The following is a 19909-nucleotide window of genomic DNA, read 5'->3' on the forward strand; positions in this document are numbered from 1 at the left end:
TCAAAATATTCTAATTTGTGAACCTGAACAGAGTATGCTAAACTTTAAATTTTAAAAAGTATAGTATAAAGTAGTTATTTCTGTTGGATAATTAAAATTGCAAATGTGATTTCAGAGATAAAAGGAAGTATCATAAGTCTAAAGGTAAAAAAGGGTTAGAAATTTCCCCAAAAGTTGTTTATATTATAACATAAAGCCAAAAATTGATAGCAAAATTATTATTTACATGGACATAGTAGTTTATGTAGAATTGTTCCCTGACAGCCATGGGCTATCTATATCTAACATAGCTCTCATCCATTGTTCATGCTTTAAAAATTGCTTTAGTATTGTTTCCAAAATTGAAATTTACTTCAGATAATTATATTGGATTCTCCCAGTGAAATCCAAAAAAAGCACAACAGAGTCCCCAAAGTTCTAATTAAAAGTAAAAGTTCATATGAAAAGTAAAGTTTAAATTTATATGATGGATCAGGGTAATTCGAATGATTGAAAGGCATCTTAATCATAAATAGATGGTATTAAATATCCTTGTTATATCTGAGAAGGTTCTTCAGCTTTTTCTCCCTTGAATATAGTACCAAAATCAACAATTTCTTAACTATTATTACTTTAGCTTTGTTACTATTTGAACCAAAGTTGGGTAATTTTTTAATATGTGTTATACAAGGCATTTTTCCTCATTCCCCTTTACATGTAGATCATAATTTAACTTTGTCAGATTTTACTACCTCAGAAAATTGCCTGTTCATAATTTTTCTCACTTGGATTTTGTAATGGAAAATCTGAATATTCCTAGAAAGAATGTTATAAATGAACTCATCAATCAGTGTAGCTAAATAATGAGTTTCTGCATAGAATAGATGAATTTCCTTCAGTGGAATCCAGACTTTGTAGAGTGAGTCAAGAAGTAGAGTGGATGGGAAGATTTGTTACATTCTAAGGGTTTACTCCTATGAAATGTTTTTTTCTCACAGGCTAACATTAAAATTTAATTTTGAACTGGCATTGGTATTTTTGTTTGTTTTGCCATTTAACTTTTGACAATTAATTTAATTAATTAAATTTCATATGACATGATTCTAGTCATTTGCTAGCTTCCCAAATTCTATTATGTGGTAACATTTTTGTTCCATGTACAAGTTCAGAGAAGTACCTTCACACTTACCTCAAAAAACTGAAGCCTATAAGACAGGTAAAATTTTCCTGCTTTGTTAGGTACTTTCCTGAGGATGCTACAGCAGAGATGTTGGAAGAATGGCGGCCTTTAATGTGTCCTTTTGATGTTACAATGCAGAAGGCTATCACTTATTTTGAAATATTTCTTCCTACCTCTCTTCCTCCTGAACTTCATCATAAAGGTTTTAAGTAAGTATATCTATGAGGATGGAAGGCTAGAGTACAAAAATAAAGAGAAAAATGATCAGTAGATAGTAATATTACTGAGGAGGTAAATAAGTTCCTGGGCAAGACAAATTCAATGTACTCCTTATTTAGAGAACAAATTGACAAAAGCCTTTAATAAAATTGACTGTTATTTGAATGTAACTGTACCAGATAAGGCACTCTATTAGATAAGATTTCTACTCATCAGTCATGTTTCAAACATAGGATTGAAAGACTTTCCATTTCATGTTTCATGCTCCATCTACCCTTTCCTTTGTATACTCTTCACCCCTGCTTAGAAGATAATGGGATCTTTCTGTATACAAAGTAAGATTTTTAGAGGAAAAACTACTTAGGATACCCAGGTTAACCTGTTGAAGAACAAAAGGGAGGGTCTCAACCGAGGGAGTAGTTGTGCAGTTTTTCTAGATTGTTTATAAATTCTTATGTAGGACTTTCCCCCCCTATGCATCAGTGTCTATATAATTGGTTTAAAAAAATGAAGAGAACCTGACTAAAAATTACTTTGATATTTATGAAAATGTTTTCTTCTGCAGGCTTTGGTTTGATGAGTTAATTGGCCTTTGGGTTTCAGTGCAGAATCTCCCACAGTGGGAGGGGGTGAGTTCTCATATTTCGTTTCACTTTCCATTTTGATAAGAATAAATCTGAACAAATTGATTTCTTTAAATTGGATATCATTTATCTCATGATAAATTTTTTCCCTCTAAATCAAGGAAATAACCTTGATTTGGTGTTGGGATGGGGTGACTGCAGTTATCAGTATATGATGAGTATTATGACAGATATAGAAACAGGTTGTCATATATTTACCTGTGTATTTATTGAATGCTTATTTAATTAAATTTAGTGGTTATTCAATTTTTGTTTGCATTCTGGACAGTAATTTTGAAGCACTGACATGTGTAAAAGTACAATTAATTTTAAATAGGTTATACATGTGTTTGCATTAAAAATGTAAATGTAGGATTTCAGTTCATAGGTTTTAAATTTATAAGTTTAGTCTTGAACTAGTCTATAAGAACTATGAAAATAAGTTGTTACAACTGATCATTGCTGAAAGAATAATTGGATGTGAAAAAGGGTGATGACACATTAAAATAAGATTATTTTCTTAAAATAATTTTTATTGTTACCTTCCTGTTTTCTGTCATGTGAGGTTTTTTAAACGGTATGCTCTTCCTTCATTCCTTCCCTGAAGAACCATCCCTTATGGAAATTATTTTAAAAGGAAAAAAAAAATTCAGCAAAATTAGCACATTAACCACATCTAACAGTTTATGCAGTTTTCCACATTGCTGTCTTTTGTCACATAATTAAAGAAGGTAGCCATGTTTTCTCAGCTCTACTCTAGGCCTAGTTTGGTTATTATAATTGTACAGTTTTGTTTCTGTTATAATTATTTCAGAGCTTCTTAAATAAAGCATACACAGAATATGGTTATTGAACTATGTCCTCTTTTTTGTTTGCTTTCAGCAACTAGTAAATCTCTTTGCTCGTTTGGCCACAGATAACATAGGGTACATAGATTGGGATCCGTATGTACCAAAGGTAAGAAAATCTGGTTATAAAATGACCACTGCATCTATTTGAGATAATCACTACTTTATTATCTTCCTACACAACTTACATAACACTGACATTTGTAACACTTGTTAGACCTATTTGCTTATGATTTATAAAAACAATTAGTTACTTTGCAGGAATGGTTATTTATTTGCTCTTCTCAAAATGAGCAGAGCCTTTTAAGGCCTTGGGTGAATCTTGATTGACCTTTGGAGGTCTTTGAGGTTTAGGAGGCTAGTTTAGAAAGAGGCATTTTGTAGAGATACTCTATGAGTTTTACCTTCCACCCCAAGTCTAATAAATTATTCACATATCAGATCATATATCTAGTGAATTAGGAGATAGGGAAGAGGGTAGCAGCAAGCAAAAGCTTGGTTTCTTTTTGAGTGGCACTCCTTTCTTTCATCCTGGGAGAAGTAGACTTGAGTTATTTTCTTTTTCTTCTTGAGCTCAGCTGTGACAAAACATGTTTTCAGGCAAAAGATATAGTTGCTGCTTGCTGTGGAAAAGATGAGGGAACAAACACTAAGCTTAAAGATGAAGGTAGTTAAACCCATAGATTGAGAAATTAAATTTAGGTTAGTACTATTACATACACTTTTCAATATTAGTCTGTGAGAAGATTTCATCAGGGAAACTAATAACAAAAAAAGTGTCATTACTGCATCTTGATTTCAAAGGTATTTAGGAAGGTAATAAAGAAGATATTTTGGCTGTGCTGTATCAGTGTGCTATGATATTGTGGATGCCTATTTGTGCAAAACACAGTTTTAATACTGGAAATTTTCTCTTTGATTTGATTAGTATTCTCAATGCCCAAATACTATCCCATTACGTGAGACCATAGACCAACTGTTTTTCCTAACTGCTAGAGAAAATAGTAATAAAACTTTATAGAGATAATTTTTTTAGTTTTTAAATTGAACAAATATTTACTATTCTCTCCTCTCTTCTCTCTCCCTCCCTTTTTTCCTCCCTCCAGATATTTACAAGGATTCTCAGAAGTTTGAATCTCCCAGTGGGAAGCAATCAAGTTTTAGTTCCAAGATTCTTAACAAATGCTTATGATATAGGACATGCAGTAGTATGGATCACCGCCATGATGGTTTGTAATGCATTATTTTTATTTTAAGACATTAAGCTAAAATGTGTGTCATTAATATAGAAATTCTTAAAGTATATTAAACCAGCAGCTTAATTTTAAGGAACTTCAGTAATAGTGCCAGGCCTGGAAAATGGTATTAGTGCATCATTGCATGCAGAATATGAAGCTCATAGTTGTACTTATTGTAATACTTGGTTAGTTGTTGATTAAAGCAATAGAAGCTTACAGTTTTAAAACTAGAAGCTGATTTTATTCAGGCTTCTGATTTTACCAGTCATGAAAATCAAGTTCAGAGAAGTGACACATCACAAGGTAACTACAAATAGTACTAAAACTACAACTAGGCCTCAAGGCTTTTGTTACTAATATTCTTTCTATCCTATAATTCATTTTAGTTAATAAAGTAAGTTGAAGTAAAAGTTTAATGGATTATTTCTCTGAACTGAAAGTGGGGTTTCATTCATTCAATTATTTATTTATTTATTTGTTTGTTTGTTTGCTTATTTATTTTTGGGAAGTAGATTTTAGATGAATGTTTTTAGCCCCAATTTTTCTCCCGAACTTTCAGTCCTTCATATCTAGCTACTATTAAATGTTTTAAATAGAGATCCCTTTTTTGGACCTCTCACACTCAACATTTCTGACTTGATAACTTCTCTCATATCAGTTTCCTCTGCTCATATGGCTGCTGTCCTAGTTTAGGCTATTATCATCTCTCTCTTAAACTATTAAAATAACCTTTTAATTAGTGTCCCTAGCTCAAGTGTCTCCCCTCTAATCCCTCTTCCATACAGTTGCCAAAATGATTTTCCTAAAGTACAAGTCTGATTGCTTTACTCCCTGGCTTAATGAACTGTATTTCTCTAAGATAAAATATAAACTTTTAAATTCAAAGTCCTTCATAATCAGACCCCCAGCCAACCTTTCCAGCTTTATTACACGTTAATAAGCTTCTTATATAGCCATGGTCTTGTTAGACTGGCTTTCTTTCTGTTCTTTACACATGATATTACATTTCCTATGACTTTGCATTGGTTAAGCCCCATATTTTCTTATCTCCTCAAAAAACCTAGCATTTTTGAAAACTCAACATAAATACTTTGCTTCTGCATGAAATTTTTCCTGGTGTTCCTCCTTTCCCCTGCAAAATTATCTTGTTTATTTTTCATCTCTGACAACTTTTTCAAATATAAGTTTCCCTGTTGTTATTTTGTGTATGTTATTCAATGCCTGTTTTGTCCTTCCTTTTACATCGAAAAACTCATTTTTGTGTCTGTAGTCTATTTTATGGAATATCAGTACAGCTATTCTAAAATTCAGCCCCTAAACTTTAAATCGTGTGGTAAAGTCTACAAAAAAAAAAAAAGAATCTATCAGGTTTTATTTTTGTTCTTTTATTTGTTTATTTTTGCTCCCCCTCCCCATCCTTTTTAAAAATTGCCATTCTAAGAGCCTTGGATCAGGAATCCAGAAACTTGGGTTCAAGTCTCACCTGTGGACCTAAATAGCTGACTGCTATTTAGCCCCTTTGGGGCTAAGATTCCAAATATAAAAAGCTGAGTTTGTATTAAAGATTGTAAATGATTTCAATAATATGATAGCATTGGTGTTCATGATTACAAATGAAATGGAAATTCTTGTTTTCTTCCTTATATTGAATAAGAATTAAAACATCTAAGTATACTTATTTAATTAAAATTAAAACTTAAAACTCCACTAAGACTTTCGAAACATCCTGTATTTTTGCTCATTGTATCTCATTACAAACAAATTGAACTTATTATTTCATTACATTTTAGGAAAGAATGAATTAAGGAGTGACTAATACCTCCCCTAATACTATTGATTTTGGTGTAATGCACCAAAGATGTAGAAGGTGATTGTTCTTTTAGATAGCTTTGTTTTATAGTAAAAATGGGAGAGACTTTGTCATTATTATTAATATTTAATCATTTTTTGAAACTGCTCTTTATTAGATGGAAATGTTAAATTAGGAAACCTGAAGTGGATCCTCAAAGCACCAGTAGAGCAGGATTTTCCAATACAACAGGACATATATTGGCTTAAGGCTGTGCTGCTTTTTTATTTCCATGTGGCTCATAGGCTGGCACTTTTTCCCTTTTTAAAATGCACCAAGTAATTTAAAATGTTTTCATACTTAAATAGATAACCTTTTATTACTTATTCAAGGTTAGATTAAACAATATTAAAATATTTAGAAGTAAAAATAACTCATTTTAATATTTTCTCCAGATTAAAAATTAAGACAAACTTCTTCCATGAACCAGATTTAATCACATGTGATTATTTAATATACCCATTTTAGTTCAGAATATTTTTCCAACCATTCAATGAAAGATTACTACCACAGATCTAAAGATAGGTTTTTGCCTTTGGTGCCAAATGAAACATCTGATTCTTACGGAGTCATTGTTATGATATTATTGCAGTGAACTAAATTAAACATTGATAGGTTAAGTTTGGGTTTACCTCTTTTAATTGTGTGTGTGTGTGTGCAAGAGAGAGAGAGAGAGAGAGAGAGAGAGAGAGAGAGAGAGAGAGAGATAATGTGAGCATTAATATTAAGCTTGTCCTTTTGAACAGGGCGGACCAAGTAAATTAGTACAAAAGCACCTGACTGGTTTATTTAACAGCATTGCATCTTTTTACCATCCTTCAAATAATGGTCGCTGGCTGGTAAGGATCCTTAACATTTATATTCACATAAAGAACTCGACAGGAGTTTAATGTCTTTGCTTTAAAAAAAAAAAAAGTTGGGTTCAGTGTTTTAAAAATATTTTCTCATTTAATAAATGTTATTTGAAGTAGTTTTTATATTTTATTTTTAAAAAGTCAGTATTTTTGATGGTGTGTGATTAAGAACAGAGAAGGATGCTATAAACAATACTTAAAATAGAAATAAATTGTGGAGAAAATATTTATATAAATTTAAAAATATTTTAAGTCTGAAATAGTTTAAAGGCATCATTTTCTTATTTGTGTATTATTACCTATAAAAATTTAATGTTGGGATGAGGTGAACACATGAGAATATCTAAATTGTAAGAAATTCTTCTTATGACTAAGGTTAAAACACATTTTAAGAACACATAATTCAAAGTATTTTGAAGTGTAAGTTTTTAAAACTACCAAGTATGTTCTGTTTCTCTAGTTCAACATAAAATTTGTTAGTTAAAAAATTAAAAAAACAAGATATTTTTTTTGGATTGGGAAAAATTTCCTTTGCCATGAAAAATGGTAAATGGAGACTACCAACATTTTTTGTTTATGTGTTCCCAGAACAAGTTAATGAAACTACTCCAGAGATTGCCAAACAGTGTTGTTAGACGATTACATCGTGAACGATACAAGAAGGCTTCTTGGCTTACTCCTGTGCCTGAGAGCCATAAGCTTACGGATCAAGATGTTACAGACTTTGTACAATGCATTATTCAGCCTGTTCTTTTGGCTATGTTTAGCAAAACGGGTAGCCTAGAGGCAGCCCAAGCTCTACAGAATCTTGCACTCATGCGACCGGAGTTAGTAATTCCACCTGTACTTGAAAGGTAAGTTGATATTAAAAAAGAATTAAGGAATTCAAGCAACAACCAAGATTTATTTACTTTGATGCTGAATATCGAACTCCCTTCTGGTTTTTCTTTTTTATGTAAGCCTGCTTTTTAACTCTTGATTTTTACCCCCTTTAGAAGTTGAGTAGGAGAGGAAGGTATAAAACATAGAGAAGTTTGGTTATAAAAATCAAGTGGGACAAGAGTTGCAGTGAATGATTAAAATATTATTTTTGCCTTATCTGAAGAAAAATATTTCTCCCACAGACCATTAAGTATGACTTATTTTCTCAAAAAATTTTTATCTGTTGAAGAGACTGTCAGTGTTAAATTGTGGCAGTGAACATTGTAATGTATGCTTATTTTATAGTAAACTTGAAATGTTTGATACCTTAAATTTAGTATTTACTGTTTTGGTAAATGCTATAGAACCTTGTATATTTCTTTTTGTTTTCACTATCAGTGCATGTGCCTGTTGTATATACTGAAGCTTAGAAATGAGATCAATTAGTGTTTTTTAAGTACCTACAATGTACCAGGTATTGGGTTAAGAGAAAGGAGGGTAGGAGGGATCAATCCCTTCTCTTGAAGAACTTGAAAGTCTAATGAGGAATGAAATGTAACCAACCAACTGTATACAAATATGATAGAGAGTAAGTACTGCATTTAGGGGGTTTGGAAAGGGCTCTTGTAATAAAAAACTAGTGAAGCCAGAAGGCAGAAGAGAAAGAGAATTCAAGCTATGGAGGGCAACTGGTGAAAATACCTGGAGTCTGGAGTTGAAAGTATCTTGAACAAAGAATAGTAATGAGGCCATCATCACTTGTTTGTGGACAGAGTATGTGGTTGAAAGGAGTAAGGTATAAGAAACTGGGAGGGTTGTGGAAGAAGAGTTGAAAAGGAATTTAAATATTAAACATGATTTTATACTTGATCCTTAATAGTGAGCCATTGGAGTTTATTAAAGAGGGAAGGCAGAGGAAACAGTAGAATACTTCTATTTTAGGAAGATATATTTAACAATTGAGTGGAGGATAAAGTAGAGTGGAGAAAGACTTGAAGTAGGGAGTCCTGTTAGAAGACTCAAATAGAAAGAAATTGCCATAGTTCAGGTGTGGAGTGATGAATGGAGATAGTATGAAGGTAGAATTAATAGAACTTGGCAGCAGTTTAGATATGGGGTTATATGAAAAAATGAGAAGTTGAGGATGTGCCCTAGGTTGTGAATATGGGTGACAACAGTAAAAGGAAAGTTAAGAAAGTGGGAATAAGACTAGAGATGAAAAATAATAACTGCATTTTAGATATATTGATTTTAAGATGTCTTCAGGAGATCAAGTTTGAGATGTTCATTAGGTAATTGGAGTTGCAAGACTAGGTCAGGAGAAAGGTTATGGCTAGATAAAATGACCTGAGAATCATTAGCATAGGAGTAATAATTGAATCAATGGGAACTAATGAAATTACCAAGTGAAATTAGTATAGAGAGAAAAGGGCCCAGGACAGTTAAGTGTATGTGAACTGAATAAAAGATCTGGTAAAGACAATTGAAGAGTGGTTAGATAGGCAGGAGAGAATAGTGTCATGAAAACCTAGAAGAAATATTAAGGGAAAGAGATAAGTTAACAGTGTCAGGTGGCAGAGAGGTTAGGAAGGATGAACCCTGAGAAAAGGCCATTAATTTGGTGATTAAGAAATAGATTATTGACTACTTTAGGGAGCTATTGCAGTTAAATAGTGAGTTTAGAAAATAGACTGTAGAGAGTTCATAATGAGGGGGAAGGAAGTGAAGATGTGGATTATAGATGACCTTATTAAAGGAGTTTTACCATGAAAAAGGAGGCGAAATAAATGATAGGTAGCAGGGATAAAATTAATAAAATGAAGTTTTTTTGAGGGTGAACAACATAGGGCCATGTTTGTAGGCAGTAGAAAAGTTGTCAGTAGACAGTGAGAAATTGAAGATTTGTGATGAATTTGAGATAATAGAAAAGGTATCTGTTAGAGAAGATGGAGTGGAATAGGATTATTTGTACATGTCTGCCTTGGTTAGGAGAAAGGCCATCTCATGAGAAGGGTGTAAAGGAGAAGATAGAGAAGGCATTTGAATGATGTGAGATGAAAAGATAAAAGGAAGCTCTTGGTGAATGGTAAAATATTAGGCAAGGCTTTCAGCTAAGAATAGTGGAGGGGAAGAGGAGAGGGAATCATGGAAGCTTTAAGAAGAGATGAAAAGATTTAGAAAAAAATTACTTCATTGAAAGTGATAGTTAATTAGTTAGAGAGGTGTAAAAGGATTGCCTTGCCATGGAAAATTCAGTTGAAATGATATAAAATGGAAGTGGGCCTAGATGATTAGGAAAATGATAGGATCCTTGATAGAAATAAATACTTGTGAGGAGAGGTAGGTTTTGGGGAAAGAAAATGAGTTCTCTTTGTATATGTTGAGTTGGAGATTCCCAAAGGTACATCCTGGTGAACATGCCCAGCAGATAATTGGAGATATGCATTTGGGAGACATTTGCATAGAATAATGATGGTTTGACCAACAAGAGTTGATGAGATCGGCAAAAAGAGTAGAGAGAAAAGAAAAAGGCCCAGGTTAGAGCTCATGGTGTTGCTATGTCCAAAAAATTCATTATCTGGTAGCGTCTTTCTAGGTTCTTATAGTTCAGACTGCATTTCACCAAATAGCCTTCCAGATTAAAACATCCCCAACACACAATATTGAAATATCAGAATAATACTCTATTTTAAGCAGTCGTGTGAATAACTACCTATTTGCCTAATGTGAACAAGCCAGGATAGTTTTAATAGTTTTCCCAACTTAACAATTCTTGAGTATTCGAGAGTTGATTAGGCAAATATGTTTTACCTAGCTTGAAGTCCAGGTGATTTAGCTTCAAGTCTTTTCTCTGACATTTTTTTGTTAAGTTGTTCAACCTTTGGCGAGGCATTTAACTTCTCAGGGCTCCAAGCTTCTATGTCTGGATTACAGACGACTTTCAAGTCTGTCAATAGAAGGAGTATCCACATTGGGAGCTTTCTATGTTGGTGAAATCTATACAAGAAGAAAAAAGAAAAATCAAGTCCTTAGCTTTGCTACCTTTTTCTGTCTGTCTATATTTCACTTTTAAGATTTCTTTCCATCACCTTTGTCATAAGGAAATATAAGCTACAGAATCATGAGCCCCTTTTAAAAAATTTATAGCTATAAAGAACCATAGAGATCATGAGGTACAAGACTAGTTAAGTGAAATAATATCTATCTAGATAATACTGAAACCATAACTGTAGTCTGTGAATCTCACTCAGTGTTCTTTCTATAACATTTTTCATGTTTCATGAGAAGATGCAGAATGCAAATCAGTTTTATTTTGATAATACAAAATATTTAGTTCTGGAAGGAAAATGATATTGTTGGCAAAAAGTTTTTGGGTGTTGTCTGTGATTTGGTTACTCGTGCTAGAAATAGTCAAGACCTGATTGTATCTCACTCATCAATGCTTTGACTGAATATCTGTGGTAATTTTTTTGTTTTTTATTTTTAACCCTTTACCCACTGTCTTGGAATCAATACTAAGTATCAGAAGAATGGTAAGGGTGAGGCAGTTGAGGTTTAGTGACTAGCCCAGGGTCACACAGTTAGGAAGTGTGAGTAGACTTGAACTGAGGACCTTCTGGCTCTCTATTGAGCCACTTAGCTGACCCTGTATCCACTGAGTTTTGAGCATCTATTGATTCTTGCATTTTAACCAAGAATCATATAGCAACTTGAAAGATGAGAAAGATTATTAAGTACTCTTTGCCTTGACAACTTTCTGATTTTAGAAGTAAGGAAAGGGGTAGGAACTCATGATACTGATTTCACAAATGCTTTCTGATTCTTCTTTTCCTTGTTGAAGAACCAAGATTAGACAATTCGGCATTGGATGATCCATCAAGGATTTTCTTTTTTGCTTTTATTTTACATTATAGTCCTTTCTTTTTTGCATATGATCAATCACAGTTGACGCAGAATGAACCTTCTATCTTCAGCCCTTTAAAAAACACAAATTTAATGATTAGAAAATAACTTTATAATTCAGCATATTTGCTTCCAAATAGAACACATTTTCTCACTAGTGTTCACTGTTTTTACTTTCAAATATTCAGGTTAATATTAATTGAATCAATCAGAATGTATAATTTAAAATATTTCATCAGTAGTATAGGAGATACTTTTTAAGAGCTTTTGACTTTTAATCTAGTAAGTATAAAAAGTGATACAGAATCCCTTTCACTTTAGTTGTCTTTTTTTTTTTTAAATCCTCACCTCTCATCTTAGAATCAATACTGTGTATTGGTTCCAAGGCAGAAGAGCAGTAAGAGTTAGGCAATTGGGGTTAAGTGACTTCCCCAGTCAATTTTTGAACTCAGAATCTCTAGGCCTGGTTCTCATTCAAATGAGCCACCTAGCCACCCCATTTAGTATTAATCTTTAATGTCATATCTTAATTGTATCTGATTTTTTCCCTCTTAATTTGTTTAGTTACAGAGGCAAAGGAAAATTGATACTTTATTGTATAATGACTTTGAAAAAAACACTAAAAAGTATTGGTTGGGTCTAAGGAAGAAATGTGGTATGGGCAATGCAATTGGGGTTAAGTGACTTGCCCAGTGCCACACTTAAGGAGTGTCTGAGGGCAAATTTGAACCCAGATTGTCCCACTCCAAACCTGGCTCTATTCACTGAGCCACCTAACTGCCTTTCCCCATAATTACTATTTCAATTATAATTATTGAAGCAGTATGTGAAATGGAGTAAATTAGCAATTGATAGTATGATGGCTATTTGTTGGATCATAGTTTTTGAACTTAGAAGGGCTGCTAAATCCAACCCTTTCATTTTACAAAGGATGAAACCAAGACTCATGTTAGATGATTTACCCAGGGTCACATTGATAGTAAATGTTTTGATAATTGCATACAGGCCTTTTTAATTTCAAGTCTTGCCAGTGCCCTAATCTCTATCCACCTTTTCTTAATTCCATATAATATCAGGTCACTACAAGTATTATTAACTACAAATATTAAAATACATTTGGACTTTGGGGGGGGCATATTATGAAATATGACTATGATAATGTGCATCATGTCACAATTTTTATAGCTCTTGACCTCTTTTGTAATGGTGAAGGTTTTTGCCTTTGAACCAGTTTTTCAAGTCTGGGAACAATAAACTAAATTAAGACATCACTGCCTTGAGACTGAAGAATTTAAAGGTTAAAAAATACTTTACATTTAGAAATTTAACAGCCCCATGAATTTTTATTTAACTTTATTCTTGAGTTTAAACTTGTTCTTAACTCTGTTTTCACGCTATAGAACATATCCTGCCCTGGAGACATTAACAGAACCTCACCAACTCACCGCTACTTTAAGTTGTGTGATTGGAGTAGCCCGTAGTCTAGTGTCAGGGGGCAAATGGTTCCCGGAAGGTCCAACACACATGCTACCTCTGTTGATGAGAGCACTGCCTGGCGTGGATCCGAATGACTTTAGTAAATGCATGGTGAGAATATTTATCATCTTCTCTTGCTAAATTGCACGAGTATCATCAAACTCTTTTTAGTAAATCCTCAAGGACCCGTTATAATATGTTAAAAGTTGCTAACATTAATGTTTTCTAGAAATACAATTGATATCTCAACTTATGTCTGTTGTCAGACAATAATATGCTGTGTTTTCTTGTTTATAGGAAAATTGTCAAAATCAACATACTTTCCATGTACATGATTAAGAATTTCAATAAATATTCTATATTAGACATTTTCATTTATTATATATAACATTCAGACTTCTCATGCTATTGTATTTCAGGCCCATATGAACAACCTCTAGTCATATGACCTTTTTTTTTTCCTTTTAAAACTCTTAGGGAGCAACTGAGTAGCTCAGTGAATTGTGAGCCAGGCCTGGAGATGGTCCTGGGTTCAAATCTGTTCTCAGATGCTTCTTACCTGTGTGACCCTGGGCAAGTCACTTAACCCCCATTGCTTAGTATCCTTGCCACTCTTCTGCCTTGGAACCAATATACAGTATTGATTCCAAGACCAGAAGATAAGGGTTAAAAAAAAAAAAAGCCCTTACTTTCTGTCTTAGAATCAATACTGTCTAATAGTTGTAAGGCAGAAGAGTGTTAAGGGCTAAGCTATGAGAGGTAAGTGACTTGCCCAGGGTCACACTGCTAGGAAATGTCTGAGGCCAAATTTGAACCCAGAACCTCTTGTCTCTAGAGTTGGCTCTCAGTGGACTTAGTCACCTGGCTGTCTCCCATATGATCTTCTCTATGACCCTTGGAATTTCCAACCAGAAAGGACATTGTTGGAAAGCCTGTTTTAAATATCATTACATCAACACAGATGTCTCCTTAATTCATTTGGCTAGGTGACAAGACTTCCATCTCTAGTTGTATCATCAGTAGTATTGCATCCCTTGGTGATCTCAGTGCTTCAGGTGAAAAGAGGAGTAGCTTCACTACAACAGATTATATAAATTCAGGAGTGTATATGATAAAATATAAAAATAGCCTATAAATGGTTTTCAAAAGGATAAACTTAATAGAAACAACATTAAAATAGTTGGTTATGATAAATACAGAAATGTGTATAACTAAAATACAATAAAGTTGTTCAGGGATTTGGGGGGGGGTTAATTTTGGTTTTTATCGTATCCTTACAGTCTGAATCTGAATTGTGTACTAAGTGTGGGAAACCATTTACATCTTTCTGCAGATCACATTCCAGTTTATAGCAACATTTTCCACTCTGGTGCCTTTAGTAGATTGTTCATCTGTACTTCAAGAAAGAAATGACCTCACAGAAGTAAGAATATTTTCTGATTATAAAAACTTGACAGAAAAAAAATTTCTCCATATTTTTCCACATTTAATGAATGTTAAAACAATGAAAAACTCATTAAAATACTAAAATTTATTTCACATTTTATAACATGATGTATATGTCCTCCTTATTAGGTCAGTCTAAAGCACTATCCATGTTTTGTAATTAAAAGAGCATAAATCATTTGAGTGCCACCTGGAAAAATTGAGGTTATTGTTAGGTTAGTCTCCATAATCTGATAATACTGGGAACTGTGATAGTAATAATAAATTTGCATCTAAAATATGATCTGCTTTTAAAGAAATGAATGTAAGTTCCCATCTGACCCTTTCAGGATCATCTTCTATTCTATTAGCTCTACACTGCTAGTCTGACTTACAAATTACTAGGCTCTGATACTACTACTTCCTTTTTTTTTTAACCCTTTTAAAAATCAATACTGTGTATTGGTTCCAAGGCAGAAGAGTGGTAAGGGCTAGGCAGTGGGGGTGAAGTGACTTGCCCAAGGTCACACAGCTAGCTAAGAAGGGTCTGAGGTAAGATCTGAACCTAGGTCTTCCTGTCTCTGGGCCTGGCTCTGATGCTTCTTGCTTGGATATTTCAATAACTGGATGTATAACCTTCTGCTTCTATATCAGCAGTTTTAATATTGATTATATGATGAAAATGGTTAAATACTCCTCATTTTGATGTATATAAAATGAGTTCTCATTTTTTTGCACTTTAAAAGTAGATCAATATTCAAAATCCACTGTACATTTTAATATACTCAAATCTATGGGTATTTAAAATATTCTATATGTTTTATATTGAGTTTTCTGCCCCACAAAACACTGTATTGTGCTCAATTTACAGAGAATATAAAGTTTGTATATGTTGAACATTATAGGTGGAAAAGGAGCTATGTTCAGCTACAGCTGAATTTGAAGATTTTGTCTTACAGTTTATGGACAGGTGAGTTATGTGGCCAATTTTTGTTGCTTTAGTTAACATTTAAACTATTACTGCCCTACTGGTCCTTAGATCTTACTTCCTCTTTCTTCTCCCCTGTCCAACCATACTCCTTTGATGATCACTCTCCAGAGAGTATATTTAAAGCATCTTTTAATGCTTATAAAATGCTTTGGCAATAGCAATTTATTTGTGAACATTTTGGTAGTAATCTAGCTTAACTGTACTAAAAATGTTAAGTTCAGTCACTTTTAAGTTACTTGAATATATACTTTTTTTGGATTTTCTAGATGTTTTGGACTTATAGAAAGTAGCACATTGGAACAAACAAGAGAGGAGACAGAGACGGAGAAGATGACTCACTTGGAGAGTTTGGTGGAATTAGGCCTTTCTTCTACTTTCAGTACGATACTCACACAATGTTCTAATGAGATATTTAAGGTACAGAGAATGTTGTTATACAAAATAAAATCATAAGCTTACATGTGATACAACTTTTTTCAATAGCAAATTACTTAGAAGTTCTTCCTCATTCCCTCTTGCTCCACAAGTAATTTTAAGGTTTTGGTATATGATAAACTATTTTTTATGCATCCCACACCATGATAAAAATTGGGATTAAAAACACTGAAATTTTAAAAGTTAGTTTTAATATTCTTTTTGTGACTTAAGGATTAATATAATCACTACAGAATTTTGATACTAAATTATGAAAAGCTAACAAACCTTTTTGTTTCATTAGAACTAAAGCCGTTTTAACTGTCTGATGTTTAGTGTTATTTTCACAAAGCATGCTATGCCATGTTCATTCTTTATCACCAGATTTTTTATTTTTTATTTTCTTCCTTTTACCTCATTCCTAGGTGTCTTTGCATCTTCAAAAATTCTTTCTGAAACAAATTTATTTTAAAATTTTATTGCTGTCTTTTGATTTTTGCATCACCCTCTTTCTAGTACATTCTTTACCCCTTCTTCCCTAGAGAACCATCCCTTGTAACACAGAATAAAAAAAGATAGGGGGGAAAGCGGCTCAGCAAAACTAATCAGCATGTCTTAACAGAGTATGCAAATATTCCATGCCCTTGCTCCCATATTTTTGCAAGGAAGGGAGGGAGGGAGGTACGTTTTCTTTAGCACCATGGTTTTTTAAAAATTATTATTATAATGATATAATGTGCAGGAAAACAGTTTTAATGATATGAAATAATGGGGCAAAATGATATTCTACTGAGCTTAGCAAATTTTCTTTGACTTTTCAAAGATAATATTTAGAGTTATTTTAGTATTAGAAATCTAAACCTCTTTTATTTGATAATGAAATAGATAAAATTTCATACCATACTAAATGTATCTTAAGAACTTAGTTCTTCAACTATTTCTTTGAAATTAATGCCTAAACTATGCAACATGGTATTTCTGTGTTAAATGACTGAAATATTTCCCACAAAATGCATTTTAAAAACTGACCTTTTTAAGCAACTGTATGCTACTACCATAGTTAACCATGTTTTATGTGGCTTTTTGAATTTTAAAAAAACAAATTTGTATCAATTTGGTCTTATTCAAATTAGTAGCACATGCAGTTTTTGATCCTCATTTTTTAACATCATTTATAATATGAAATAATAACATGAAATATATTAAATATTTGTAGCAGGTACTCAGAGTTTTAACTCTTTAATTTTTATTGTGGATGGTTCTCTTTAAAGATTCAGTGAACCTAACTTCTCATTTTGGAATAATTATTTCATGTATAGTGGAAATATATGCATGCATATTTTTCTTTTATGTTCCATGAGGAATTTCATTCTTCTTTTCTAAGAAAAGATTGACTGTATCTTCCACTTAACAGGTTGCCCTGCAGAAGGTTTTTAATTTTGCCGTTTCAAACATATTTGAAACTAGAGTAGCAGGCCGCATGGTGGCAGATATGTGCCGAGCTGCTGTAAAGGTTAGTTGTTGCTTTTAAACTGAAAACTTCCTAGGCAATCTTATGAATAATAATTTATTTTTATACTAGATATATTTTAAATATAAATTTTTCTCAAAAGATAATTATGTTGTATACTTGTTCCCTTCAATAGTGATTACTTTGTGATCTCATGACAACTGTTTCTCTTTTAAAAACATTTATAAAATATGTTTCAGTGCTGCCCAGTCGAATCTTTGAAGATCTTTGTTCCCCATTGCTGTAGTGTTATAACTCAACTTACAATGAGTGAGTCATTTGATTTTGTTGATTTTTTTTCATTTTGTGAATAAACATTTCTTGAGAAACAATCTAGTCATGTGCAGTTTTGTTTGTCCAGATTGTTCAAGTATTTGAATGGCTGACATTTGGAAGAAGTAGATTTGGTTTTTTTGGTCTAAGAAGACAGAATTAGGAATAATGGATGGAAGTTGCGAAGGGGCAGTCTTAGGCCTGATGTTTAGGAAAATTTTCTTAACAATTAGAGGAGTTAAAAAATGGAATGGGATGTCTCAGAGACAGATTTTTCCTTCTTAATGGTCTTATAGAAGGGGTTGGATGACCACTTGTTGGGTCTGATATATTGGGGATTCATTTTGGATGTAGTTTGTACCTGATAATCATGAGGTTCCTTCTTAAAAAATTTCTTGCTTTTGTGAGATGTACACTAGTTATATTAATTAGAATTTTTCACAACTTGAGATATTTCCCTAATTTTAAAGCAGTAATATCTGTCAATTTGATGCTGTGAGAAATAAAAGAACTGGATATTTTAAAGAAACTTTTATGGTGTCCAAAAGGATGTTCTTTAAGTTAACATGAGAAATTAGAATTGACTTATAGGTGGAACATTAATATTCCTGGTCTTTGAAATGATGCATTTACTTACAATTTGGACATAGTTCTTCTCCCCCCCCCCTTTTTTTTTTCTGGAGAGGGAAGAGTCAAAAGAATTTCTAGAATATGAAACAGAAAACTTTATAGTCATGAAGGGCTTCCTATAATCTTAATGGAAAATTTAGCTATGAATTTTAAAAGCTTTTATTTTATTAAGGAAAATTTTTTTCCCTGTTTAGATGATGATGTCTTGAATGATGAAGAGCTAGATAAGGAATTACTATGGAATCTCCAACTCTTGTCTGAGGTATAATTTCTTTGGTCATATTTGTTCAAGGGGAGAAAAATTTAAAATTACTTTGTAAATGTTGGCCAACAATAAAGCTATACTTGTTTTACTCCCAAATTATCCTAGAGAGAGTAAAGGGATAATGAAATTTTGAAATTTTTATGGTATAATGGATAATTATGTTCTAGTCTTACCTCCACAAAATAATCTTAGATGAGTATTAACATCTTCTATTTGAAGAAGAAATATATGACAACAAAATAATAGTGCCCGGTACATATGGGCCTCTGGAAGTACATGGCCCAGATGATTGTTGTTCAGTTTTGGCTGACTCTATAGTGAAGTGGTTTGCCATTTCCTTCTCCAGCTCATTTTATAGATGGGAAAACTGAGGCAGATAGGATCAACTGACTTGCTCAGGGTCACATAGCTACTGAGTGTCTGAGACTGGATTTGAACTTCTCTTGACTTCAGGTCTGACATTCTATCTGTTGTCTCACTTCAGTGCTGCATGCCTAGATGATGGGAGCTATTTATTAATACGTGCTTAAATGAAATAAAACTTTTTTAAAGAATCAGACAGACATTAATTTAGTGTCTGAATTAAAGTAGTAAACTTTAAAATCTTCTCCCTTTTATTAGATTACTCGAGTTGATGGAAAGAAGTTGTTGCCTTACAAAGAAGAGCTGGTAAAGATTCTCCAGCGGACCTTACATTTAACCTGTAAACAAGGTTATACTTTGTCTTGTAATCTCTTACACCACCTCCTACGTTCTACTACACTTATCTACCCTACGGAATACTGCAGTGTGCCAGGTGGCTTTAACAAACCTCCTTCTGAATACTTTCCTATCAAGGTAAGGATTTTCATTAATTTGATATTGGGGGATTATTTTTTGAAGGGGTAAATGTTAGTCAGTGTAATTATTATGAACAATGTAATTAGACTATTGACTTGGAAATGTTTTCTGTGTTATTTTTGAGGAAAATAATGTCTTATCCTTGAAAAAGGTTTTAATCCAGAATTTTTGTGTGAAATTAGTTGGTTTGTTCAAACTATAGTTAATACTTATAGTTAATAAGTTCAATAAAGATGTGTAAATTATCTATGGGGCTCAACAGAAATATCTTCATTTATTAAGTCTTTTACGTAAAAATTGACCACTACAATAAATTTTTCTATCATAAGGTTGTATATAGTATATTATGATGAAGTTTGTATCACCAAAGTTTAGATTAGATTTTTTCTATAGATTTTTTCCCTACTCTCCATTAAAAAGTAAATTTGTTTTATTTAACAAATACTGTATGTTAACAAAATATTTACAACT

The 19909-nt window shown here is 32.7% G+C and overlaps 1 protein-coding gene across 3 annotated transcripts in view; it reads left to right on the top strand.

Annotated features, from left to right (window-relative positions):
- Nucleotides 1–19909, top strand: part of PSME4 (proteasome activator subunit 4) — a 100038-nt gene that overhangs the window by 36012 nt on the left and 44117 nt on the right. For all 3 annotated transcript variants that reach the window (XM_001382131.4, XM_056814021.1, XM_007476823.2), the window contains 14 exons: nt 1219–1368; nt 1944–2007; nt 2884–2958; nt 3956–4078; nt 6683–6775; nt 7379–7644; nt 13015–13201; nt 14424–14513; nt 15421–15485; nt 15773–15923; nt 17335–17433; nt 17631–17700; nt 18528–18595; nt 19220–19435. In XM_001382131.4, the coding sequence (XP_001382168.2) occupies nt 1219–1368; nt 1944–2007; nt 2884–2958; nt 3956–4078; nt 6683–6775; nt 7379–7644; nt 13015–13201; nt 14424–14513; nt 15421–15485; nt 15773–15923; nt 17335–17433; nt 17631–17700; nt 18528–18595; nt 19220–19435 (1717 nt within the window). The remainder of the gene's footprint in view (nt 1–1218; nt 1369–1943; nt 2008–2883; nt 2959–3955; nt 4079–6682; nt 6776–7378; nt 7645–13014; nt 13202–14423; nt 14514–15420; nt 15486–15772; nt 15924–17334; nt 17434–17630; nt 17701–18527; nt 18596–19219; nt 19436–19909) is intronic.

The sequence above is a fragment of the Monodelphis domestica genome, chromosome 1 (assembly GCF_027887165.1).
Source record: "Monodelphis domestica isolate mMonDom1 chromosome 1, mMonDom1.pri, whole genome shotgun sequence".
NCBI lineage: Eukaryota > Metazoa > Chordata > Mammalia > Didelphimorphia > Didelphidae > Monodelphis > Monodelphis domestica.